This window comes from Exophiala aquamarina, assembly GCF_000709125.1.
Source record: "Exophiala aquamarina CBS 119918 chromosome Unknown aczIA-supercont1.5, whole genome shotgun sequence".
Taxonomy (NCBI): Eukaryota; Fungi; Ascomycota; class Eurotiomycetes; order Chaetothyriales; family Herpotrichiellaceae; genus Exophiala; species Exophiala aquamarina.
The window spans coordinates 798,956-825,572 of record NW_013550583.1 but is presented as its reverse complement, the minus strand read 5'-3'; the positions used below and the strand labels follow the sequence as shown (position 1 = coordinate 825,572).

At 51.4% G+C, this 26,617-nt stretch overlaps 7 protein-coding genes across 7 annotated transcripts; 4 read left to right on the top strand and 3 right to left on the bottom strand.

Moving 5' to 3' along the window:
- Positions 1-2,858: 2,858 nt before the first annotated feature.
- A1O9_06959 (uncharacterized protein) lies at positions 2,859-5,862 on the top strand (the record flags this gene model as incomplete). Its single annotated transcript, XM_013403905.1, has 2 exons — positions 2,859-3,245; positions 3,301-5,862. The coding sequence occupies 2 exons, from the start codon at positions 2,859-2,861 to the stop codon at positions 5,860-5,862; spliced, it is 2,949 nt and encodes a 982-aa protein (XP_013259359.1).
- Positions 5,863-8,331: 2,469 nt separating this feature from the next.
- A1O9_06958 (uncharacterized protein) lies at positions 8,332-9,504 on the bottom strand (the record flags this gene model as incomplete). Its single annotated transcript, XM_013403904.1, has 1 exon — positions 8,332-9,504. One exon carries the CDS (start codon positions 9,502-9,504, stop codon positions 8,332-8,334), a length of 1,173 nt encoding a protein of 390 aa, XP_013259358.1.
- A 2,365-nt stretch (positions 9,505-11,869) lies between these two features.
- Positions 11,870-12,169, bottom strand: A1O9_06957 (uncharacterized protein; the record flags this gene model as incomplete). The annotated part of the gene is made up of 1 exon (XM_013403903.1): positions 11,870-12,169. One exon carries the CDS (start codon positions 12,167-12,169, stop codon positions 11,870-11,872), a length of 300 nt encoding a protein of 99 aa, XP_013259357.1.
- A 1,746-nt stretch (positions 12,170-13,915) lies between these two features.
- On the top strand, positions 13,916-14,313 carry A1O9_06956 (uncharacterized protein; the record flags this gene model as incomplete). Its single annotated transcript, XM_013403902.1, has 1 exon — positions 13,916-14,313. A coding segment is annotated over one exon (204 nt), but the record flags the coding sequence as incomplete, so codon positions are not given.
- Positions 14,314-15,361: 1,048 nt separating this feature from the next.
- A1O9_06955 (uncharacterized protein) lies at positions 15,362-16,978 on the top strand (the record flags this gene model as incomplete). The annotated part of the gene is made up of 1 exon (XM_013403901.1): positions 15,362-16,978. One exon carries the CDS (start codon positions 15,362-15,364, stop codon positions 16,976-16,978), a length of 1,617 nt encoding a protein of 538 aa, XP_013259355.1.
- A 1,271-nt stretch (positions 16,979-18,249) lies between these two features.
- A1O9_06954 (uncharacterized protein) lies at positions 18,250-19,659 on the bottom strand (the record flags this gene model as incomplete). The annotated part of the gene is made up of 3 exons (XM_013403900.1): positions 18,250-18,473; positions 18,531-19,100; positions 19,152-19,659. The coding sequence occupies 3 exons, from the start codon at positions 19,657-19,659 to the stop codon at positions 18,250-18,252; spliced, it is 1,302 nt and encodes a 433-aa protein (XP_013259354.1).
- A 1,673-nt stretch (positions 19,660-21,332) lies between these two features.
- On the top strand, positions 21,333-22,613 carry A1O9_06953 (uncharacterized protein; the record flags this gene model as incomplete). The annotated part of the gene is made up of 2 exons (XM_013403899.1): positions 21,333-22,013; positions 22,062-22,613. The coding sequence occupies 2 exons, from the start codon at positions 21,333-21,335 to the stop codon at positions 22,611-22,613; spliced, it is 1,233 nt and encodes a 410-aa protein (XP_013259353.1).
- Between the last annotated feature and the right edge of the window lie 4,004 nt (positions 22,614-26,617).

Genomic DNA, 26,617 nt, shown 5'->3' with positions numbered 1-26,617 from the left:
TACTCTGAGTCGCGGTCCATCAGGTGTGAGCGTCTCCGCTCACAGGCGAGCGATGGACAAGAGATTGGCCAAGGCTGGGAAGGTCGAGGTCATGGACAAGGATGGTCTAGGACAGTCAAGGATGGTGGCATGGCTGACGGCTTAGGCCATGCTTGAAACGGGAGAGGAGGCAAAGGACGGCTTTGTGTTGACGGCATCTGCAAAGTGGCCGTTGACAGGTGATTAGAGACCAATGTCGATGCAATGTGATGCGGCCGGCAGGAGGACGGAGATGGTCAAGTGGACGGTTGGAAACTCGTGAGGTGTACTCGTATGTAGGTTGTAACTGGTAAGGCTACCGATGCGGAAGGGCATCGTCATTGGCCGCGGAAGTTCGAGCGCAGATCGGGGATGCGAGGTCGCAGGCTGCATGCCGCGTTCAGTTAGTAGGTGGCCGTCTGTGCCGGATGCGAGGGAAAACTCGGCTCCCAGGCACTAGGGAGGCCTAGAGAGGTCTAGATGAAGGCCAGTGCAAGCCAGAAGGCTTCTTGTTCCAGGCTAGAGCCACGGGGCAGTTGGTAGCTGCATGCCCAAACCCTCTGTACCTGGGGGGCCAGGTCTGAGATGGACAAGCCGTAGCCGGCCAACTGCCATTGCATGATGCATGCAGTGCTCCGTACCTCGTACATGGAGGGCGCATTAGGGACTGGGTAACTGGTCAACTGGGGATGGTGCATGACATTTACATGGACATTTCCAGATCCGAGCAAATCATGCGCATTTGGGCACAAGGGCTGTTAAATCATTCCTCTTGTTGAAGTCCAGCGGTGAGGGAAATTATCTTGGGTAGGCTTAGGGAGGAGGGACGAGAGTGACTTCGGCTACCTCTGAGGCATACAGGGGCTAATGGAGCCTGTAGTATCCGGTTCCAGCTACCTCGGGTGCTGTGAGACCAATTACCAGGTACCAGTACTGTAGGCTAGACGTTCTCTTCCTCCATACCGAATTGGTCCTTGTTGACCTCGCGCTGGGCAGAGTCCCGAATCTCAGACCATCTACCGAGCAAGATCATGATTCATAACATGTTAGCGTGTTCTTTGACTGACTTCTAACGTCTACTCGTAACTACTTGACCCTGACTATTCGACACCGGGCCCTCAGGCACTCCTTGCTGCTTCCGACGATGATTAACTTATTTGGCTGGCACTTGCAGTGATGCCGCAGGTGCATTTGGTCGATGCAGACGCTGCAGACGATTGTGGCTCTATTCCCTCATGATCCAGTGTCCAGTATCCAGTGCCATGGTCGACCCAGTTCCAATCCGACTCGTCGACTCCTCGATTCGACTCTGACGCACAGTTGCGTTGACCGAGCACAGAAGCATTGACCGAGCACTGTATATGTACTTTGGTCCCTCCTGTTTCACATAGTTTCGCTTGCTCTTGACTTACTACTCTGACTTACTACTTCGTACGCTACATACACGGATACTTTGACAACCATACACCCACCCACCCACACCCACATCCCAACTGCCACCGCAATTCTAGTTGCCACTGTGCCGATATACCAGCATCGAACCTCTTTGTCGAGTGTCTCGTGCTATTGTTATTGTTGTTGTTATTATTATTATTCTTACCACACTGTCTTAGGTATGTACTCCGTCTTCATGCCTGCTCTGGCTTCCTCCTCCTCCTCCTGCTGCTGCTGCTGCTGTTGTTATCGATAAGCTGCTCTCTACTCCTCGGGACGGAGGACTTCGCCTCACAATGACACAAGCCACTACCGCGTCTCCATCGCTCCCCTTCCTTCCTTGAATTTGGCATCTGACAGCTTCGGCGTGTTGCTTTGTTGCCCGATCGCTGGTGCTGCTAAGACTACTAGTTGACTAAGTTAGTAGCGAGCAAGACTAGCTTCAAAGTCATACATACGAGTAGCCGTCCGGGAGCGCTGCCTGGTTCCGCCCAAGAGCACCAAACAGACGGCGTGGAAGCGAGGGCGCCATCTCCACCTACACCCACTAACACCACTACTGGGGCTTGTCGGTAGTGAATCCAGAGATTCCAGACTCAGCTCATCCCAAATCCCATCAGACTTTCGCGTCACGCGATCGAGTTTGTCGCCAAAAACCCTCGCAACTGGGCCGCTGGATTGCTGGATCGACCAGCCCGAAAGTCAAACCCCTTCGTCGACTGACTAGTCCTTGGCCCTGGTGACCCGCCAGTGGTCAGTGGTCCGTGGTCAGTGGTCAGCGGTCAGCGGCCAGCGGCCAGTGGCCCCTCGGTGTCTCCAAGCTTTGCCTCCAGTGCCTGCAGCCTCAGTGCCTCAGTGCCTGCGGTGCCTGCGTCGCCTCCATCTGCATCTCCAGTTCCAGCTCCAGCTGGCTTCCCCGATCGCCACACAGGCCGCCTTCTCAACTCGTCATTTATCACGTACACAACTTCTACCGCTGCCACGCCTGTTACTACCACCACTTCTTCCTCCTCTTCCTCCTCCTCCTCCAGCTCGTCAAATACCAGCACCACCACAATCGCTTTTTCCTTCTGTGTGCCTCCTTTTCCATTTCTTTGTAATTATCCATCTCGTCCTTCGCTCGGCCCTCCACGACCGTCTTAATCAGCATCTTCTTTACACCTTTGCACCGCTCTTGCTGATCTCACCTCTTTCCGGCCTCCGAGTTCCAGGCCAGCCATCCACGTTCCTCATCCGTTTCAATACCCCAGCAGCCAGCATTGTACCACGGCCGCACCTTCATCTCGACCAGACTACAGGGACACCGATTTTTCTCATCTTTGGGCGGCTTTCTCGATTTTTTCCCACTTTGTTTGTTTGACCTTCGACACGCTCGCTGCCCCGGCTGTGGCGACTCGTCCAAGACGATGTATGATCATCGTCCCGACATTGACGCCATCCAGACTTCTCTGCGAATTCTCAATGTAGCCAAATCGGTCTATCCGGCAATCACCCTCGCTCTGTTTGTTCTCACTTTTGTCGTCTACGGCATCAGGACCGCGCCAGACGATGGAGGAAAGGTTCAAATCCATGCCATGCTCGGCCCCGGCGGCAGACCTTTACCAACCCGCCGGAAATCCGCCAATCAAATCAAAGCCGCTGCCGCCGTCAAGGATTTCCCCCCGGGCACCAAAACATTTCTCAGGCTCTTTCAAGCTGCTGTTGTTCTCACCTTCCTGATCAATGCGGCCATTGCCATTTTCCAAATCTTGTTGAATAGGAAGGATGACTGGTGGCCGGGTCAAAGCGCTGTGGTGGGTCCCCATGAACCCTTCCTATGCGCCATCCTTTGCTGATAGCATATTTTAGATCTTCATTGTCGCTTCGAGCTTTGTATGGTCCGTCGTACTGATATCCATGATCGATCAAAAACCATCACCCACTCCCGCTCATTTCGTGACCTGGCTGGTCGCTCTTCCTCTCGAGGTCCTCATCGTCGTCACAAGCCTTGACATCTATACCGTGCCCCACCATGAGCCACGCGTTGGTGATCAACAAGGCGGGCGACTAGTCAACGCAATCACTGGCTGGGAGACTGTCGAAGTCATTGTAGATTTGATTCGCATCATTCTACTCTTGGGTCTTGCCATCATCTTCATTACCGTCAAGATCAATCTTCGACGAACAAAGGACTCCGACAGTGCCGACGATGAGACAACCCCACTGCTCAATGGAAATGCCGACACCAGACCGACATCGAACGGTCATGCTGCGGCCGGCGCTCCGCCCGCGCCAACATCAGATTCTAAGGAACACGTGGATGCCTGGGCGAAACCAACCGAAGCTCCCAACATCAACTGGTATGCCTACATTCGGGGCTTTGTACTACTGATCCCCTACCTTTGGCCTAAGAAATCCGTCAAGCTACAATTATTGGCAGGCACCTGTTTCCTCATCATGATTTCTCAAAGAGTTATCAATGTCTTCGTCCCTGTAATGGTCGGGAACATCACCGACGCCTTGTCGGGTGATGATGGCAGAGGCGTCAGAGCTCCTTGGCTCGAAATTTCTTTGTATATTCTCTTCAGATGGCTCCAGGGTTCTCAGGGCATTCTGACCGCGTTGAGGTCCATTTTGTGGATCCCGGTCGAACAGTATTCATACCGGGCAATCTCAACCGCGGCTTTTGAGCATGTCCATGGCCTCAGCGCAGAATTCCACACTGGAAAGCGTACGGGCGAATTAATTTCCGCTCTCAACAAGGGAAGCTCCATCAATTCCTTCCTTGAAATGGTCACGTTCCAGGTGGGCCCCATGATCTTCGACCTGGTCATTGCCATCGTCGTTCTGACTGTCAAGTTCGACGTGTACTTGGGCCTCGTTGTCTCCATCACCACTTTTCTTTATATATACGTTACGATCCGCCTGGCGTCATGGCGAGTCACTCTAAGACGGAATTTCGTTGCCGCTGATCGAGAAATGGAAGCGGTCAAGAACGATTCGCTGCATTCCTGGGATACCGTCAAATATTTCAACGCTGAAGAGTACGAATTTGGTCGCTACAAAAGCGCCATCAGGACGATGCAAAAGTTCGAGTACTGGGTCGATGTTACATTATCCTACATGAACACCGTCCAGGGTGCCCTCTTTATGGTTGCATTGCTAGTGGCATGCTTCATCGAGGCTTTTGAGGTTGCACAAGGCGATCAATCCGTAGGCAAGTTTGTTCTGCTAATCACATACATGGCACAACTCCAAGGTCCTCTCAATTATTTTGGCACCTTCTACCGTGCCATTCAGAACAATCTTATCAACGCTGAACGGATGTTGGAACTGTTCAAAGAACAGCCTCATGTGGTCGATCGTGAAGACGCAGAGATCATGGACGACTGTGATGGTGACATTGTCTTCGACAACGTGTCCTTCAGCTATGATAAGCGAAGACCAGCTTTGAATCGACTTAGCTTTCGATGCCCGCCAGGCTCAACGACAGCGCTGGTCGGTGAATCCGGGGGCGGGAAGAGCACCGTGATGAGACTTATTTTCCGCTACTACAATCCCGAGTCGGGTCAGATCAGGGTTGACGGCAAGGACGTCCAGAATATTACTATCGATTCCCTCCGAAAGTTTATCGGAGTAGTCCCCCAAGACTGCAACATGTTCAATGAATCGATCATGTACAATCTTCGCTACGCAAATCAAAACGCCACAGATGAAGACATCTTTAATGCGTGTAGGGCAGCTTCAATCCATGACCGCATCATGGAGTTTTCTGATGGATACGACACCAAAGTCGGTGAGAGGGGTGTGCGACTGTCCGGAGGAGAGCGCCAGCGCGTTGCGATTGCAAGGACCATTCTCAAGAACCCGAGAATCACCATGCTTGATGAAGCAACGGCTGCTTTAGATACGGAAACCGAGGAGAAGATCCAAAAGTCCTTCCAAACCCTCGCTGAAGGACGTACCATGGTTATTATCGCCCATCGCCTAAGTACCATCGTCGGAGCCGATCAAATCCTTGTGCTGAACCATGGCACTGTCGTGGAAAGCGGCACCCATGACGAATTGATTGCTCTTGGACAAAAATATGCCAGCATGTGGCGGAAGCAATCACGAGCACAGAAGGCTGCCGCAGAGGCTGCAGAATTGAGAACTCGGGCTAAAAGGGCTCTAGAGGAGGCTGAGGCTGATAGTGCCAGCGTTAGCGAAGAAGAAATCGAACAGGCAAAGCGGCTCGAACAGACTAAGCGGCAAGAACAGGGTCATGCCAAGACTCACAAACGGGTGAACTTTTCTCAAAGCAGTAATTTGAGGAATTGGTTGGTGGATGAACATGACCATGATCACGACATGGACTCGAGGTCAGATACCTCTCAAGCTGGTGGTCGCGGTGCTCATGGTTATCCTAGCAAGCCTCCAGGCCACCCATGACGACGTTTAATGAGATGATCATGTATGATGTATGTCACCAGCTGCACGTGGGTGGAAGCTCTTCGAGAGATTTACGTTGGATGCAATTCCTGTTTGTGCATATTTATTAATTCGGGTTATTTCTGGGAGGGAAACCTTTTCTTGCACATTATTTTTTCTTGGATCCAGTCAACGATGGTCTGAGCATCTGTCTTCGGCCGGTCCATCCAATGTGGAGACCAGCGAAGACGAAATTGAGAGGCATGAGCCGGGCATGACCACAACGACTAGACATACGAAACAACGCAAGCAAAACACTCGAGCCAAGGCCAATGGGGTACGTCTCGAACAGGTTGAGGACAACGAGATGGATCTCTCCCAACCCATGGCACGACGTCAGTCTTCCAGGTACTCTGTTAAACGGGTGTATTGCTTGCTGTTTCTTCTCCTTACTTCCCTTTTCGCATTGTCTTTTCTCAAAATTAACCAAATCAATTGTTCCGAGGCCCCTTCCGGAGCGGTGAGACGGAAACAGGTCCAGACGATTAACATAGACGAAAATATGAAAGCCCCGCGGCTGAAGATATGGAGATTCGAAAAATGTCTTTTTAAAAGATGAAAAATTGAAACCCTGTGGTGTGGCACCGCGGTATTCTATTGGCGATGTTCACGGCGCTCACGATGAGGCGGAGAAGTGGTCTTGCTGTCTATCTAGTATGGTTAGATTGGGTAGTTGATGACTCAGCAGCAAGAAGTAATATCAGTTGCTGGGCAAGAAACCGCACTTAGGGTATTTATTGTAGCTTTTCGCCCTCTCCTCGTTGCCGCCATCGTAGATTCATCCGCGTGTAGTAGGAATCAATCGACTTTACTCGGGATTCAGGGTCCATCCATTGACGGAACATTGAATAGGATCGCGGTCCTGCGCTGAACTGAACCACGCAAAAAGCGTTGAAGATCCTTTGCGGGTCGACTTACTGGGGGTCGCACGCGCTACTCATTCTGGAGGAGCACAGTATATGCATTTAACCTTGTCCCTTTGAATCATTGTACTGCCATACTACTTACTTGACAACTATAGACAACTCGCTCGCTTGCTGCCTTTGCTGAATCCCCGGCCGTTAGAAACGCCGCTTTTTCCTCACGCCAGCCCCAGATGCAATGCTCCGCTTCAGCTCTTCGCGGCGGCGGTTTGCCTTTGCTTGTTCGGTTTCTTCGTCTTGTTGTTCTTCTGCTTCGATGTGGGTGACCACTGCCCCTCCTCCTCCTCCTCCTCCTCCTCCTCCTCCTCCTCCTCCTCCTCCTCGTCGCTTGGTTGCTGTGGCTGCGGCAGACGTTGAGGGATCTGGCTGCTTCGTCCGACTGGGCGATGTCGACTGTTGTGTTGTTGCTGATGCTGCTGCTGCTGCTGACCGAGTCGGGTTTTGTCGACTCGATGGTTTGGTGGATTGAGAGGCTGACCGTGGCAGTGAAGGTGATGGGGATGGGGATGGGGACGGGGACGGGGACGGGGACGGGGAAGGTGTTGCGTTGGGATCGGCGTCGATGTTCTTGGCAGCCTCGTCGTCCTCGTTGTCCTTGTCGCCGCCGCCTCCGCCATGGTCTTTCATTTCGACATCCTCACAGGACTTCTGCGGGGTTTTCCTTCTAGCTGACGATGATGGTGTTTGAGGCGATGCAATCGCCGATGAGCCTGAAAGGTGGCGACCCCCCCTGAGCCGGCCTAACCGGCGTGGTGGTGTGGCTTGGGTTTCAGGTGGAACAGGAGCAGGAGGCTGGGGTTGTTGACTAGATCGAGTGCGAGGTGGTGAGGATTCGTCGAGGTCCTCGGCTTCGGGCGTACTTCTGACCCTTTTCTCCTTTCGTCTTTCTTCTGTCCTGTTGAGCCTGCCCAGGCGGCGCCGTGACGATGATGGGGCTGGTGAAGGGGTGTCAACGCTGCGGTCAGGTGGTCCGGTGCCTTTGCGGGGTTCATGTTTAGGTTGGGAAATTGGGGGTACACCGCGTTCGTCCTCTGATGACTGCGAAGACGATGATTGTCCCTTATGCCTCCTCTTGAGGATACCTAATCTAGATTTCTGCTTCCTTGGGTCGTTGCCATCACCCCTGGCCTTGTTTCGCGCAGGGGCACCACGGCTAGCAGTGGTATCCAGCTCAGAGTCAGAGTTGGTGGCGGTAGAGCTCGCTGTGGCAGACTCTGCTCTTGTACCTGCAGCAGCATCTGGAGAGGAGTGTCGTGGAGGGGAGGCTGCTTGAGCAGCAGATGAGGACGACTTAGGTCTCGACTTGGACTCGCCATAGGCCTTGGTGGCATTTCGCCGGCCTAGCTTCCCGATATTGGAGGTCCTTGCTTTCTTTGGGCTGGGCTCGTCATGTTCAGTTCCCGTTTCGTCGTGGGCGTCACTTTCTGCAGGTGAAACTCTTTTTGGCTCCATTTTTTTCGATTGAAGCTTAGGTGGCGTCACTTGGCGCTGGAACAGAGTTAGCGAATTAGGTGTGGGTGGTCAGAATGAAGGTATCAACCTCAAAATCATCGTCAGATTCTGTCAACTCGTCTCCTGCCACTGCCGAAGCAGGCTTGGTTGTCCTTCCCAAGGAGAACTGCGGTTTATTGTTAGATGTACGATCACTGAGAACCTCTCTATCAGATGTAGCAAGTCCATTCAACCAGTTCTCGTGCTGCTGACGAGTATGCGCAAAACACTTTTCACATCCAGTCACAAGATTTTTCAACCCTGTTCGGTCTGCCCCTTCATATCCTTCATCGTTGGAGAACTGCTTGATCCAGTTCTTCTCGTCGAAGGTGGCCATCCCCGCTACATGCTTCTTAGCATCTGCGACCGAAAATTGGCCACCTTTGCGCGACGAGGTTCCTGCGATGCCTGGGAAGATCAAGCTAAGGTCAATAGCGGAGGTTCCGATTCTGTCGAGCAGTCGGGAGATGACATGATCCTTATCCTTTATGATGCGTAGAAGTGAGTTGATTTTGTCCTGAGAGACGGAGACCTCATGAAGACTAGGGCGTAATAGCTGTTCTGCCAGCTCGGAAGCATTCTTCTGCCCAAGTCGAAATGTCCAATCCAGGGGCTTGAGTGGTCGGGGTAGGCCGATTTTTGTACGCAATAAGAGGTTCTGTGACGCAGGGCTGTTGCCACGGACTAGCGTGTTCTGGTCATCCTGCAAGCTTTCGCGCAGCTTGGACAACAGCAGTCCAAACTGATGAGTAGATTCGGATGGATCGATGCTTGCCTGCTGACGGGCTGCTTCTGCGAGGATATCATACTTATCCAACGAGCAATCCCAAATCGAGATTAAGTCGGTTAGCAATAGTGAAAACGAGTCCTTGCTTATGTGGAACGAGTAGAATAGTTTGGGGCATTCCTTTCGTGATGGAAGACGGAGTTCCTGCCAGCCGTCTTCATTGGCCGAATCTTGCATGTTTAGCCAAAGAGCCTGGGCATCACATTGCCTTAAGTTCGTGTAGGCGAAGATCGACGCCTGTGTTTCAGTCCACCGTAGCGCCCTTGATAAATATGGGCTAATGGACTTTTCTGGGATTCTGGCTCTGAGCGCGAATGGTCCGAGAAAGCTGCTCATCGGCATCAGGCTGATGTCGTAAGAAAGCAGTAGAGTGCAATCTGGGTGACTAATGAATCTTGGCATAATCACGTGCGCGGGTTTTTCATTTTCCGCCCAATCTCGAATACCTACGCAGGTAGACAGAGCACTGAAACACCATGCTTGGCCTATTGTTTCGGTCGATCATGAAGAAACTAATGGGCTCAATAGCCTATCCTTTTTGCTTCAAGACTCAATGATGAAGCACTGATTTGGTCTGCAATTGGGTCCACGATCACTTCAATACCTGCGATGAGGGCCAGATCCCTTGCAGTCCACCTGAGTACTCTGTGGCAGATTCCCATATGTATCAAGGATTGTCTCCTCTGGTCTGAGTCGTGAGGCCGATATTCCCCAACTACTCTCGAACCCTTGGGTCCTCTGTGGATGCCCTCATTCAAAGGGACAGTTTGGGCTTTGAAGTAGGTCAAGCTGTTCGACACTGCATCAGACGGAAGAACTTGGCATGTGCTGCTCTGATGATGTCTAAACACACAGACTCTCCCATTGCCGTTGTGGACGAGTTCAGGGAGCTCAAAAGATATTCTCATATTTACTGGCGGGCAAGACTTCTGAATTGGATGCCAGTTCTTGCGGCAGTCAATTTACCTGCATCGGGTCCGAATGTTCGCACCCAAATGAACATGCAAGCAGTGATGGAGTCATCCGGGATAATGATAAGTGGAGCGATTGTATTTGTGAATGGCGACTCTAAGACTATTATAAATGCTGTGTATGCATTGAGGATGAATCCGCTATGTATTCCGCAGGGATTACCCTCAATCAGTCCCATATGACGGAAAGAATGATCAAACAAACGAAGCGCTGTTCCAGAACATCACATTGAGCATGCGCTACGGTATGTTTGCAGGGCACGTGGGAAACCACCTGAGAACCTGGCCGAATTTTATTGTACACACTGACCTGAAGCAGATAGACTCCTAGCACCGGATCAGACTGCGACGGACGGGTAAGGCGTCTTCTGCAAATATGCGTTCGTATACGAGCCGCGCACGCTACTGATTGCATATGGACTGAGAAAGTTTCTCTCTCTCACGTGCATAATGATGGGGATGCATGCGCTTTTACACAACGGCGCCGTACTCGAATGCCTTCTCCACCATCGTCAGAGGAACCAGGAGCCCAATTCTCTCGAGGTCGGTCGAGGACGAGGGTGATTTTGAGGGTGATTTTCAGGGTGCACAACCGATCCCCATATATATTAGGCGAACAGAAATCCGTCTGGGAAGGGGCTCGGGGGCTTTACACACACTTGTCCGTTGAGCTGACTGTAGAGCCGAAAACAAGAACAAGATCGGGTTTGAGTAAGGGAATTTGACCCTTCACAAACATGCAGCCAGATTATGCTTGCACGCCCCTCTTTATCTCGTAATTCGAGATCGGAGCTCTCTTGGAGGGGCGTTGGGTTCTTCCCAGTCGTCGAAATACCATCTTGGTCACTGTCTGCATGATCTTCGATGGGTCTCATGATCACTCAGCGGGCAGAACCCAAAACACCTGCAGTCATATTCCTGAACGAGGATCGCCCCATAGGCTATTACGAAGAAATATAAGTGCAAATTAGGGTGCCCCTCGTCCAGTACTATAATAACACATTCATGAGAGTATAGCTCTGTGCAGCCATTGCCTTCCGAAGGACTCCCCCATCGCACTCGACGCAAGTCTTGATGGTCCGTCTTTCGACCTAGGCCATGCCCCCACGACCATTTCATCCTGGACAACAACACCGCTTGACCGTGTCGTGGATCCTGTCAGGGGATTTACGATAGAGGACTCAAAGGTCCGGAAAAGCTGAGCGTGAATCGGGAATCAGTACACGTGATCTTCCAAAAGTGCTGCAAGTGAGGCAGCAGATACTGCAACGCATTCCTGGTAAGAAAAGAGCTTATCTCAAAAATAGCCTTCCTCAATTCCCTCCAAGCAATATCCTTCCCCAGGAAACTCGTCCTGCCTGTTCCAAACACCGTTTCCTGTACCCGTTCCCAAGCCTTGAGTCTTTCGGTGTTTTGATCGAACCACCGCTCTGGCCGAAACGTATCGGCATCAGGACCGAGAATATCTTTGCATCGCAGCATTGAGGGAATGGAGATCCCTATCTCAGTTCCAGCAGGGATATGGATACCATTGTGGGTGTAGCCATTTGGCGATGGCGCAAGATGGGAACTTCTTCCATTTAATGGCATAAACATTCGAAGACCTTCCATCACACAGGCGCGAAGATACGGGAGAGCTATAGCCTCTCGGTTCTAATAAACTGCATATGCAGCTTCTCCTCTCTCTCGAGTTGTGTCGATTTCAATCATGAACTTCTGATGTGCAGTTGAGTACTAAGGATATGGAAGACCGTGTTCCGGAGCGCGTGCGCGGTGGAGTCGGCACCTGCCATGATCTACAGAATCGCCTCTGACTGACATTCTAGGTGAGTCAAGCCATGGCGCATGAAGGAGCTCAGTATATCAGACGGCGTTTCAGCAGTAGGAGGCGTGGTAAATCTTTGTGAGACAGCTTTGTTGACCGCTGAGACGATGGCACCGAAGCCCACATCACTAGGTTGAGCGACCAGTTTTTGTACCACTTGTAGCAGTCGGTAGACAGAACGGTGATGCATTGAGCACTCTACGATAGGGTATAATTTGGCGGACGTCTTATGATAGTCAAAAAGATCTTTGTTCTGTCTCAGGAAGCCCATTGTTACGCCGAAGGCAATGGTTGTGAAATTATCAAGAGTGAAAAATCCAGCTAGTCAAGCAAAGTCAAACGGTTCCTCCTTGTCAACATAGCCACGGTGGATGGGCTGCTTCGTTCAACAACCCGGCCGTCGATATCATTCTCGAGAATGACGACATCCCTACCAGAGTACTGGTGAAATCAGTTGGATGTCAAAGGAGAGGAGAGAATTTCATACCCCGGGCTGAACCTTTGCTCGAAGACTTGCGTGGACTGCCTCGTCTCGAATAGATAGCAGATGGTCTCTCTGAGCATCAATCTTGGTGGCTTCCCAATAATTGCTTTTGGAAAACGCGGACCATGGTGCCCCCATCGAGCGGAACAAAGCAGGTTCTTCGGTGAGGATCACAGTTGGAGCGGTACGTACGATGGAGCCTAGTGGGCATGTTTATTAGTGTATTGGGCCATCCTGCAATAGGGAGAGGTGGGGTTCTGAAGCGCCTGAGGAAGGCGACGCACCATAGCGCCGCAAAGCTCCTTCACCAGCACGATAGAGTCGAAGACGATAAGCGTGATACAACAACCAGAGGTTGGAGAAAGAAGCCAACCAGAGCCCTTGATGTGTTCCAATCGACGATACCCTTGCCAAAAGCGGATTCTACTACAAACAAAAAGGTATATTAAGGCTACCCACGGCCATATCCGGAAAAAACCCCGGTCCAGGATTGAATTCAGGGCCATGATGAAGATTGGTAAGATAAGATACGGAGCAATAGCGGAGCAGCAGATTGCAGAGGTTATTTCAAACATGACTGTCCTGCACATGGCTGACGGGAACATCACCATTGCGACTGCCTGCCCACGAAAGTTAGTCTTCACCGGAGTGATACTCTATAATCCACTTCGGAGGATAATGAGTTGGCATCGGAGCAGTGACTCAACGGCCTTGGTCGTGACTAGCGATATAGTCCGTAGTCCAATGACTCGGATGTGGGAAACGGACGTCGGCTGGCATCTGGACGATTTGACAAAGGACAACGGCTGCAGTTCTATATCCAATCATGCTAAATGCAACTGTTAAGCTTTGTTGGATGATCATGTTCCAGTGAATCCGACTGTTGAATACGAAGAGATGGTTGAGGCATTGGCCAGGACAGTTCTTCCTCCGGATAAGTGAGCCACAAGTGTCCAGACTCAGCTGATCAACGACCAGAATCATGCAGATGGGGTGCCAACAACTAGCTGTATCGAACGAGCGAGGCACCAAATGGAATCATCAGCGTGCTACTTCCAGCACCAGGTATACACCAGCTCAAATTTACTACGGCTCAAGTCGTGGCGGGCACTTGAAGTTGGGGCGTCGATTCGCAATCAATCGGTTGGCGTCGCCACAAGTCAAGCATCCCAGGGCTGAGGGTGGTCATACAGAGGAGAGAGGTCCTGAACATCCCACTTCCATCAACAGTGCAGGGCGGCGGCTGGCTATCCTGTCAAACGCGTACTACCCACTGTCAACCATGAGTTTGCCGAGTTGACGGTAGTCCCACAAGTAACAGACTTGGCTGGGGACGCCGAAGGAATGGATAAGTAGAACCGATTAGTAGGCGCTTTGCAGGCCATGACCTTCTTGATCTTAGTCTTGTTCTCACGAATCGCCGGTCAACCGGATGTCTTCTGGATGGTTCAACCACGTCTGAAATGGCAGAGATAACTAGACTATCGAACCAGCAAATACTCATGGCAATGAGAGTGATGAAGGCTTGTCGGCGACTACGGTTCCTCTACTCACTCTGTGGCGTGCAGCATCTATGGCTATGAAGTAAGTATCACAAGGATGAAAATATACCATTCTGGCAAATACATGATGCTAAATAACGAAGCCGAACTCGATCGTGTAGATATTGCCTACCATGCCATCCGACTGTCCACGGGAAAGAAGCATTATCATACATCCGTTCCAAACCCGACTTGATACTGGACGTCGGAACAGGCACAGGGATATGGGCAATACATGTTGGGGATGCTCATAAAGAAGCAGAGGTCGTCGGAATTAATCTGAGTCCTACCCAATCGACTCTCGTGCCATCCAACAGGCGGTTCGAAATTGCGGACGCTGATGAGCAGTGGACATTTCGCCCAGAGTCCTGTGACCTGATTCATACTTGAGCTATGAATGATCTTATCTTGAAAGGCTGGTCTGACGAAGTATTGACAGGCGTTTCGAGCGCTAAAGCCTGGTGGGTGGGTTGCGGCGCAGGAGTGCCGTTGTCGTCGCTCATATAACCACAATACTATTCCTGCCCATGGGCACATATTTTGTTGAGAAGATCAGTGGGAAGAAGCTATGAAAATGATCGGAAAGAACGGCCACTGTGATCGGGACTTGGTTTTACAACAAATGAGGGACGCCGGGTTTGTCCATATCACTCTTAAGAACTTCAAGATACCCACAGGCACACGGCCCCCAGGATCGCTACTTGAAGGAGGCCGGGAGATTTGCCTTGGTCATGATGATTGAAGGCATTCATGGCACGAGTGTCCAGCTGTTCACAAGTGTCTTGGGATGGGAGGTCGATAAGTTTGAGGCATTGCTAGCGAAAGCTCCTGCAGAATTGAAGCAGAAAGACATCCATTAATGCTTCCGATTGTGAGTTGCACCCTGACTTTCAGCTGAAATTCCAACCAGATATGTCATTTATGGTCAAGAAGCCCCCGATACCAGTTCATGAGGACACCGTCGAGCCGACCGGGGGCACTATGAACTGAAACAAGAACTGTTTGCGATTTTAGATATATTTAATGATTGCTTCCACCAACGGTTTTCAATGATTTTTGAAGAGACAGGCATCGTGTGCCTATTGAGGGTGCCAGCTCGGACGCCACAGACAAGGATGGTTTCTATAAGATCTTGGCATCCAACCTTCGGATAGAAAGTGCCTGGTATCAATTAGTAGTCCTACGTGCGCGCTCCAGGATGAATGAAGTCAATCAATGTCGTTGTTACTCTGACATCATTTAAGGCGAGGAGGCCCAGCAGGTGAGCTCGAGTTTGACTTTATCGTCAAAGTGCCGATATGACTCGCAGTAATCTCTTGGGTGGAGCATAAAACCAGTCAGAGTTGCCCGCCTGTTGTCTGCGACGTCAACTGAAAACCATGGTCGTGAAATTCCACGAAGATTATGTAGCTAACAATTTCTCTATACTCGTCCCAAGATGAGCGACTATTACCGCAGCACCAAGCGAAGGCGCTCACAGTCTCCCTCTCGCCCGGGAGGCCAGAACATCAATAAACCGTACCGGGAGCGACCGGGGCCCCATAGCGGAGAGAATGGATCACAACCGCGCTGGTCGCACAAGGAGCAAATGAGAATAAACCAGCTGCAGGAAGATGATCGGATGCGAGAGTGGGTGGCTCAGGAGGATGATTTTGTACTCAAGCAGGCTAAAAAGAAGGCAGCGATCCGGGTCAAGGAAGGTCGGGCAAAACCAATAGACTGGCTCGCAGTCACCCTCCGTGTCGTCGATCCCACGAAAGATCCTCTGGATGACGAACTAGAAGAGAAGGACTTGGATTTCGTGGACCCCGACAGCGTCTTCGATGGACTTTCCGAATCCGAGTTTTCAGATCTGCGCAAGGATATCGATACATACCTCAATCTGGAAACGAACAGAAACAACAGAGAATATTGGCGTACAATGCAGATCATCTGTAAGGATAGGCAGAGGAAGTTGCGAAACTCGGGGCTGGAAGGAAGGGCAGTAAGCTCGGTCGCCGCCGATATTGACGGTCTCTTGTCTCCCAAGACCTTCGAGCAGCTTGAGGTTCTGGAAAGACAGATTCGAAACAAACTCGACTCGAACGAACCAATTGATACAGACTACTGGCAGCAATTGCTTGATAGTTTGCTTGTTTGGAAGGCAAAGGCGAAGATCAAGAGGGTGTATCAAGATGTTCTTGATTCGAGGCTGAATCAGCTGCGACAAGAGAACGAACAAAAGGCGTTACAGGTCCAGTCCAGATTCTCTGGGTCTGAGGCGCACAATCGGGATGCCATCAACTACTCTAGAGAATTCGATCCTGAACCGTTTCTGGAACTTTCGACCAAGGACAAATCACTTGACCTGATGAACGAATCTAGTTTCCTGAGGCAGGTCGCAACAGCTAGGCGGAAGATATTAAAGATGGGATATGTGCCAGAACTTACAAGCTCTATACCGACAGTCGCAAGCTATTCACGGCCGTCGAGGCAGGCTCTGACTGCCGACCCCACAGCACGCTTCGCCACATCTGCAGAGGACGTGTCTTCAACGACCAAAGCTCTTTTCGACCGAGAAGTGGCGAAAGGTGTAAATGAAGACGAGGAGGTTTTCACCGGCGAAGAAGAAGTCACCACATCGGACACTCAAGCACTATGGATGGGTAAATACCGACCTCGAAAGCCGAAGTACTTCAACCGTGTCCAGATGGGCTACGAATGGAATAAATACAACCAAACTCACTACGACCACGACAACCAGCCTCCTAAGGTCGTCCAAGGCTATAAATTCCACATTTTCTACCCGGACCTCATCGACCTCACCAAGGCCCCGACCTACAAAATCATCCGGGAGGGAGGACGGAAGAAAGGTCAAACCATGGCACCGGCGGGGGAGGAAGACACCTGCATCATCCGTTTTATGGCAGGGCCGCCGTATGAGGATGTGGCCTTCCGCATTGTGGACCGAGACTGGGATTACTCGGCGAAGCATGACCGAGGATTCAAGAGTAGCTTTGACCGAGGCATCCTCACGCTGCACTTTACCTTCAAGCGGATCCTGTATCGCAAGTAGAAGCGATGTAAGGATTGTTCGCGCACAAGATTTGCAGTCCAACTCAGCACTCATGCTCCATGGCGAGGAGTGTAGCAGGCATGAAAGAAGTTACGCATATGGATATGCTTCATAATCGAAGAATACCACACACAGACGATCCATGACCTCTATTCTCCCAAGGCTAACTCAATCCAATCGCTGCAAGCCCAAGTTTGAATGGCAAGAATGCCTTTGCAAGAGTCTACAGCTTCTTCGACTCTGGCGTATGGGTCAATGGTCAACGCATACCCTCTTTTTCTGTCAAGCAAGACCACTTCCCCCGATCCATGACCTGCAGCCCGCCTCGCGCAATGACCACGGCGGATCAAGTCATATATGTGCACAAAGTAGAATCCCCCTTGAGCTTAGGTCGCCCAGCTGTGCAGGCCAAGTGGGCCAATCGGATACCTGCGCATGTCGACTCAGATCGGGATTGCGAGGGCTGACCTACCTACACTACGCGTCTTCCTTCTCTACTTCCCTCGCTTCAGCACATCTGACCGCCGCCGCCCGCCGATATGTCACTGACTCCTCGATAATGCAGAGATGGCGGCCCTAGGAGGAACCCGTGCTGAGCCGGTTTTTGCTGACTGGTATGGAAGGGTCTGGTTGGTCCCTCTCTCCCGCCCACAGATCGAGATTGCGGGCGGATCGGCGACTGCCTGTTCTCACCTACGGTATACCTTAGGGAGGCGGGAACGGAAATTCAATTGGTCGCTGTTGGGAGAGAAACGTGTCCTGAAGGGACAACAATCTAACTCCTGGCCGAATCGTGTTCTGTATAGCTCAGCAGGTACTACAGCGGACATTAGGGATCGGCCACTTCGTATGAATCGAAGAGAAATGTGGCCTCCCGAGCTACAGGGAAAGTGGCCTACTGAGTGACAGACAAAGTAAAGACAGCTATATTGTTTCAAGTATCAAAATTGGCCTGCTTCGCTGGGGTATCTCCTATTCAAACTTCCTTCACATTAATGCAGACTCGCTAGCCGTATGCAGGGTTTCGCCTCTATCGCCTATATGTTCCACCGCCTTCTGTGCATGTGAATAATGAAGGGTTCTCTGTACGCCTCGCTGATACATGCACAAGTGATTGCGAATAAATAGAGAGACCGACGCGTGCTGATTGATGGAAATATGAAGCCATTTCATGTCATGCACACCAGCCCTAACACATCTGCCCTGGTGGCATATCATGGGCGGATCTTGAAGGGATGGGAAAAATTCGGCTCGGTATCTGGCCCGAACATTCATGGCTCTGGCTCCCGATCGGGAGTAGGACTTGGGCTTTTGTGTGCGGTCGCGCTACCGTTGATGGAAGTGTCCGTAGCGGCCCTCTTGAGTGCCTTCTCTTCACTTGGGAATACCCCACAGTCGAGCTCCCAAGTTTCTTTCTCCTTGTGCATTTCTCTCCTTATCCATGGAATTGATATAGCAGCCCAGATGCCAGCCCATACAAAAGGAACGCCCCATCCTGAAAAGCATTCTGTTAGCAGGTTGGTCCCGTAAGATTCGGGAGAAAGGGGCTTACCAATGCCGTAGGCTACCGCTTTGTCAATCGGGTGGATGACGATAAGCACAGTGCAGACAATTGCCACGACAAGTGCCGGCACAGACCAGAACCAGGATTGAACCCGAATCATCCTCCTAAATCTCGGGCTGGCTTTGTATCTAGATGCCAGAGCCTCGCGGAACGGCCTCCCAGCGCCGGCATTAACAGCGACAATATCCTCCATCAGATAATAAACACCAGGGAGGACCTTGCCACCCTTGGCAGTAGAACTAATCCGGAACGGCGCGGGCCTGTTCAACTCACAGTAAATAGTGATGAGAAGGATGCAGCCGCCTATGCAATATAAAATCGAGGGTCCTGGCATAGAAAGAACACGTAACCACACGATATGTGGCGCGCTGCCGATGATCAGAAATGCCGTGATCGCACCAATGGTCAGTGAGAAGATCCAATGTGTGATGTCAAAGGCCCAGCGACTGTTCGTGCCCAAGGGCCGGAAGAAATTTTCCTTTTTAATCAGTCTCCAAGAGCGTACGGCGAATTCGACATAGGCAGGTCCACCCCAGATGGTGGCCACCACGGCAAAGACTTGAGGCTTCGGGTCAGTATACAAAGTGGGGCATTTGGCAGGAAACTCACCTATCCAACCCTCAATATGTCCAACAAAGGTCATGGTGTAGTACAGAACAAGAGGGACTACACAGGCGTCCACAACCATCAAAGCAATAGTGAGAAATAACTTCCACCGCTTCCAGCCGCGCTTCCAAGTAAAGGGTAGCTGCGGAAGTAAGGCAGGATTTTGATCATAGTAATCTTGGAGTGTGCTTGCTCGTCTCTTGAACTCTCTCTTGGTCGCGGCCCGACTATCATAGTAAACATCCTGCTCCGGTCTCACATCGCCACTTTTCCTCCGTTTGGCTTGGAAACTCTTTCTGTGAGCCGAGCTAATACTGAGTCCGCTGTCTGTTCTCTCGGTACCGAGGGGAGGTGGCGATTCGAGGGGTGAACTAGGAGTTTCAGGTTCGAAGTGAACATTTCTCTCTTCTCTGAGAGGACTGGTCGGAGTTGGCGGCGCATCCTGGTCGAGCTGGACGCTGGGACGCTCGATTTGAACGCTCGCTCGGCTGCCTCGAACAACCTCAGGCATGGTGGGAAGGAAGAATAGATCACAATCGCGTCTGTCTGTGGAAGGGGAGGAACAGTGAACAGAGGAGACTAGGAGCGAGCACTCATTTTACCAGAGGGTAAACGCAATGGGCATAATCGGCTCGAAGTCTGGAATAGAGGCAAGGAAGCAGCGGAAGCGTAATTTACTCGTAAGACCAAGGTTACCGATAGGAGTGGATTACTGGATCTGGCTGACCACTCTGCGAGGATAATAATGATCGATGAATGCGAGCGCTTTAAACAGGCAATCCGGTTCAGGCGTGATGTGTGTAATCATTGTCAGCAGCCGGCGAATGACGTAGGGTTCTTGGCACTGATATATCATTGGCTGGGGTCTTACGTGCCGGCACCGCCCTGAATTCTTCCGGCTTGGCGCATGGTTAAAGTCTCTTGATCACCCTTTTATGTCGTGCACCAGTGGGTGCTGGTGCTGTCTTGGTATGTCTATGAATCTTGGGGAAGGCTTCAATGTGATCATTGTAGTTGTTGTTCTTCCCATGACCGAGATGTCTGCGCGTGTGCTTGTCCCGAGGTAACTGATGAATAACAACCCCTTCAAAACTGGACTCCGCCAATCAGCACTTCAGACTCTAGTGTTCAAGGCAATTCCTATCGCCAAAGTCCTGGAACATCATAATGGACCTCATTGCGAAACCGGATCTCTCGAATTCTAAATACTGTACCAACACTGCTCATCCAGTGTCTTTCATGTCAAATGGTGCTACTCTCCTTGTTATGGGCATGGCTCCGTGCCTCCAGCACGGCATATGTCCCTAGGCGTGCAGAACCCAGTCTTTGACTGTCTACTATACAGTTTCCCTTGCTTGTGGCCATAAGTTCAAGGCCAGGGAGCAATGGTAGCTTCATACTTCCAGCTGCGCTGATCAGCCAATCTCTTGGCAACCCACGCCGGCAGAGGCAGGCCATGCTTCTTCAGCGTTCACCGTGCGCCTGCCTGCAATCCCACAGCATCTTCAACACAGGGCACAAGACTAGAAAGCTAGCCGCGTTGGATGCAAGTGGGGAGGCACTACGGGATGGTGTTTGAGCACAAATCCCTGTGGCCGTCCACCATGAAAGCCGTTGACCCTGCCTCATGTCGCACAAGGACACGCTGCACCATTGATTGGACCAAGACCTTTTAGAATGCGGACAATCCTTTCAATAGATGTGTTACAGTACTTTGCGGCACTGGGTCACTTCTGATGAGCTCACAGCCCTGGCCAGCGGACAGCGGCCAGCGGACAGCGGCCAGCGAAGTTGGGCTCAGGAACCATTTGTTTGCCTGTTGCTCCTGAGTATCAACCCGCACGCTTGTTTGCATGAGTCTCCAGCAGTCCAGATTCCATACAGCTCACCTCAAGCTCTCTTGATTGTCCCAAATAATGAATTTTAGCCTGACCCTTTCAAGGCTTGACGTTGTGTCCTTAAAAGACCCCTTTCTATCTTGCTTCCTCAACATTTACAGTTGTTATCCTCTTCCGGCAATCCATCCCCTCTGAGTTTGCCAGCGAAAAACTACACCTCAATCACCCAATCCATATTAATCCATACAAAGACTTCTCTGCGTGACGTTTGTCTCCGGAACTCCTCAGCTTGCTGGCACAGCTATCCTACTATCTGGGGTTTCACCGCTGCACAACATTGACAGACATGGAGCCAGGACCAGAAGACTTTCAACCCTACATCCATCCCATAGGGCCTGATTTTGGTCTACCGGTGATGAAAGATTTCAACCCGCATTATGCTCAATACATGCCCTCCAGCTTATCTGACCCAGGCTTCTATCAGAACAGTCTCGTTTCCGACTTCAGACCTTTGCTCAAGGTTGATGAATACAGCGACATCATCTACAATCAAAGACCGCTGAGAGACGATTGTGTACATCCTCCCACAACACAGATCCAACCTGCTGAAATTGAGCTTCAATCATCATGGCCTCTATCAACGAGCTATCCTCTGATGCTGCAAACCAGCAATTCCCTAGCACCAACCTCAAATATAGGGGGCATCCCTTTTCTGCACCAGCCGGGAGCTCCCGTCTCGCCACCACATTCAAATTATCATTTCTTTGATGATGCTGCTCTCAGGACGCCTTGGTCATCGCCTGAATACATGCCTTGTGAACCTCTGTCAACTAATGGAGACGAGGACGAACTGACAGATGATAAACCATATGCGAAGTTGATATGGGAAGCACTGATGGAAGCTCCCAGAAAACGAATGATGCTGAGAGATATCTATGAATGGTTTCGCCAGAATACCACCAAAACCCAAGACAATGCGACAAATGGGTGGCAAAACAGCATCAGACACAACTTGTCGATGAACAAGGTACGTTGTCTCACTTGGGTACACGGGAACCGGCTAACATCGCCCCAGGCTTTTGAGAACGACAGAGAACAAGGGCGTGGCAATGCAAGAAAAGCCAACAGCGTCTGGGTTCTGACAGAAGATGCCATACAAAATGGGGTTCAGTCAACTACTAGATACCGCAAGTCAGGTGGTGGCAAGCGGCCGTTGACCCGCGCGCCTGCATTGCAACGACAAAGATCTGGGGCAAGAGGGGGACGAGCTGCTCGTCGGTCTGCAAGATACAGACGGCAAGCCCAGCTGTGCTTGGATCATCCTACGCCGTCTTCGTACAGTCCAGACACCCCGTCATATTCAGACATAAGCGACTGTGGCCTTGACAACCAGGAATTCCGGCCGGCCTTCAGGAGTTGCCCTTTGACCCCGTTGGAAGGACACGCCCAGCTGGCGCATGACGCCACTCATCACATGCACCTACACACATGGAATCCAGTGGATTTGGATTTACATCACACTGGTAACGGTGCCGAAAACACTGCGCATATGCAGAATCCACTGCTAAGCCCAAGGGACAATCAGTACATGGGCTGCATGGGGGATGTACAGATGAGCGAGATTTGAACCTCCTTCAGATGGAACATGGAATGATCAAGGTTGATTGGCCATCAGTCCTGTTGCTGGGTGCATGGAGATTGTTCAGGATCGTGGGATAGTTCATTTTTCAAGGCCACTCAAAATGATTAGAGGCCGTGTCAGGTCGATGTCAACCTGACTTTTGTGTTTGCTGAGTGTACCAAAATAGGTCAAATATACGAAATCCAACCCAGGTGATCTCAAAAGCTGACGATGGCTGTGGCCTGGACCGTGACGTGACCGTGTTTGCCCAAGCAGAAACTTGCCTATCAAATGAAGTCGCGATAGGCTTCAATGGTCTGACTCGTTACTCAGGAAGCTGGAACAATACAAATGTATCATCTTCACCCCGTCCCAGCTGCTCCGGGCTCCGGGCTCCGTACCAATGGCCACTCCTCTAAGCAAGCTCGTGCCTTTCTTGATTTCGCACTTCTATCAATGACCATCGTCCATTTAAACGGTCAGAGGCCGCTCCTGGCCCCCGTGGAGCAACCTGTGGTCGGTGTGATCAAAATACGTGGCTGCTTTTCGCTTACAAGTTAAGGCGATCTGTGCAGGAATTGAAAACCAGCTACCAAAGAGATCGCGCTCGCGAATCTCTGTTCTACCAGTGCAGCGACTGCATCCCCACAATATGCGCTGGCAACCCCGTGTTCATCCATGTAGCTTACGTACAGTCGCAGCCGAGTCTCGGGTCATTGCGACCTGGTCAAGCACTTTTCAGACGACCACTTGGGCTCCCTGCTGAAAGAAGTCCCAACCTTGCCCACTAGTCGAGGTTAACAATCCGACTGGAGGCTGGAAAATTCAAGCCAGACAGGCATCGTGTTCGCTGGGTAAACAACCCGGGGTTGATGCCAGCAGTAAAGGACCCTTGCCGGTATCTTGTCCTGGTGTTTCTTCACACTAATGCCCATTTCTGCACCGGAATTGCCGTCCATCGGTTCCGCTGCTGGCTAGAGTCCAACACTCTCAAGACCTAGCGTGCGCCAGTCCAAACTCCGGACATCCAAGAATTCTGGTGGCGTCCACGGTCCGGTCCGACTTGAAAGTATCAGAAACGTGGTGGATGTCTGCCAGAGTGCAAAGGACGGTGGATCAATTCGAAAGTTACGAGAGCAGCTAAACGTGAAACGCCATTGGGGGATACGAGGTGCCAAAAGACGCATCCCAAGAGAGGTTTCTACAGGCCATGCTATGCCCGCGAACCCTCTCCATCCAAGCAGCCTGTTGCAACTCAGAGCATTCAGGAAAATCCGGTACTGGGTCATGCACCGCTGATTTAGGGAGGAATCTCACAGGGTCCTGCAAATGGAAGTTTGGTGCTTCCAATCGGAGCATTCTTTCCCGAGTTCCCCCACTAGGCAAGGTTGGCTATGCATGCTGAGGATGGACCTTCGCTCTCCAGCCCTTGGACGCATGGCTGACGCTCCTGGCACGACATCCGGCATCGTCATATCAAACTTCGGATCTCAAAAATACTACACTACGCTTCTAATTGCTCAAATTTCCTCGCCTATCGAGACTTCGCCTCTTCCGCGATTGAATCTCGGATTCTCGATCACTGTGGTGGGTCCTTGGGTTTCAACTGGTCTTTGATTTGAGATCTTTGGCAAGGCAGTATACGAACCCGAGAACGTTCTTCTCATTCCTGCCACCACCTTCTTGAACCAGCAATACAGGGGGGTCGTCGACGTGTCGTTGCCAACTTCCAGTGCCAGCCAGTCACAGCCAACCAATGTTCCAAGTGGTGAGAAAGTCTGAGAAAGCCGTCAGATTTCGCACGTCATGCTGGGTGTAGCTGGGTACACCCTTGCAGAGCGAATCGCCTCTACCGAGATTGGGCATTGCTGGAAGGACCTGATGGAAGATTTCCATGCAGGATCTAGAACGAGCCAGGTCATTCGCCAAAAGTCCTCCTCTTACCATCACGTGCTCGGCTAAGGTTCCACTCCCCGATGGTTGACGTGCGTTCAGTCCGTTATCTTATGGGCTAAAGACTCAATGGTCGAGAGACCAATCGAAGCGTGACTGTCATCTGCGTTGTTCCTCGACGCCAATACGGACATGATCGCTAGGTGACCAGAATCGCTTTCCTTAGCGCTCAGAAAAGGCTCGAGATTTGCATCATCTTCTGTGTAATCCAGACGTTTTCTGTCATCCTGTCATGCTATTGCCCGATGGGCCTGGTCCTTGTCGTGACGGTGGAGCGTGCTTGACACATGCTGGAGCCCCGGTTGAGTAACGTAGGACGATACAACCAGAAGATGGCCGCAAAGGGCAAGGCTGAGTGGAAGAGGGCTGGGCCGCATGTCAACGCAGTCGGACTCTCGTACTACACTTCTCAACAAGTCTCAACCGAGTAGTCCTCCCCTTCCCTTCAGCGGGTAGTCGTGCCTAGGCTATCCTGGACGAAATGATGCGAGGAGTTTCGTGCGCCCCAATAGACCAGGTGTCATATGAAAACGGATCCGTTTTGGATGCATTTCACAATATTGGTGTTGGTTCGCTTGGTGCGCCTCCAACGAATGTGTCGATCAGTACATGGTACCAAAATTCGCCAAACTCTATTTGTGCCTCTCAAGCCCAGATAGACGTGATATCAGATCAGTTGTCAATGGACTCCTAAAGAAGGACTTGCATCGGTTGCTGAGACGAGGTCACAGGGAAGCTCATTCCTCTCAATTGGATCTGCACCACCCCCCCAACATGGAAAGGAGCTGCTGCCTTAAACCATTGCAAAAGATTGCGGTGGTCGTGCAGGATCCGTGAGCGTGTACCTTTGAGCCTCCCTATTCCTGAAGCGACCCTGGTTCAGAGGCCTCACTACAAGGAGGATGTGACCAAGCCTCTTCACAGATCTGAGGAGGACTCCGTGTTTCGGTGGTCACCAGGGCTCGATCATTTCCACATCGTTGAAACATAAATTCGTAATGAAGGCACTGCTTGTGCTCATGTAGCTTCTGTCTGACACCAATAGGCCTGCCAGCCAACCCCAGCATTGAAAGGCCAGCGGCCCTGCCTCAATTCAAGCGTCAAGGCTTTGAAACACACTGTCAAAGGACATGGACAGCAGATTCATGCCCGAGGGTCAAACGCGGTCAGCCGTTTTCACAGGTGCGTGGTCCCCGAGAGCTCGCCTTGAATTTGGCACAGGCGAGTAATTTTCGCGCTTCAAGCTCCTATGTCGGACATTGTGTGTCCCATTGATGCCACAAATCCCCCGAAGCCGTTGACTACCTGCCGAGCGGCAGATATGACAGTTTTGACCGCGGCTCGTGGTGTCACCTTGACGCGAGAGAAGATTCGATCGTCTCGTGGCCATGAACATGTTCTCCTTCTTTTAGCTGTGCTCCTTGGGCTAGGCAGCATTGCGGCGTTGAATGATGGATAATCGACTCACCAAAAAGGCATTTCCCTCAGTCTGATAACTGGTGAATCCTCCCTTCCCCACTGTGCCCGTGCCATTGAGGGCCTCGCTGTGGCCACCCTTGGCCCAAGAAGCCAGGACTCTATTGCCAGACGATGCCTCGAGAACTACGTACTATCTACGTATGCCGGTGGTACGACTGTGGTAGATTAGCTTCTCAGTCGACACCCATCGGCATGTCATCATCGATTTACATGCTCCCTCTCCAACATGGCATTAACGTCAACGGCAACCACATCGGGCACTCTCCTGAGTTAGCGTTGGACACAATCATCTTCAACTGGTGCAGTCTGTGTGTGGTGGAGTTGTGCGCGTCAGAGAACAACTTCCACCGCGTTGAGCGAGGGTGTTGGGTGCCAGAGAGCACACTAACGGACGTGTAGCGAAATCGGGTCAACGAAAGCGAGAATGATCGTTCGCTCCTCATTATAGCTGTCAAACACGTGGATGTCCTACCCTTCCCCCCCCCCTCCCCGGGTTGGTCCGCGACTCCGCTATCTGCCTCATGTCCTTTGCGCTGTTACTTACGCCCTGGTCTGTGGGCTCCTGGACGCTCGCTGTG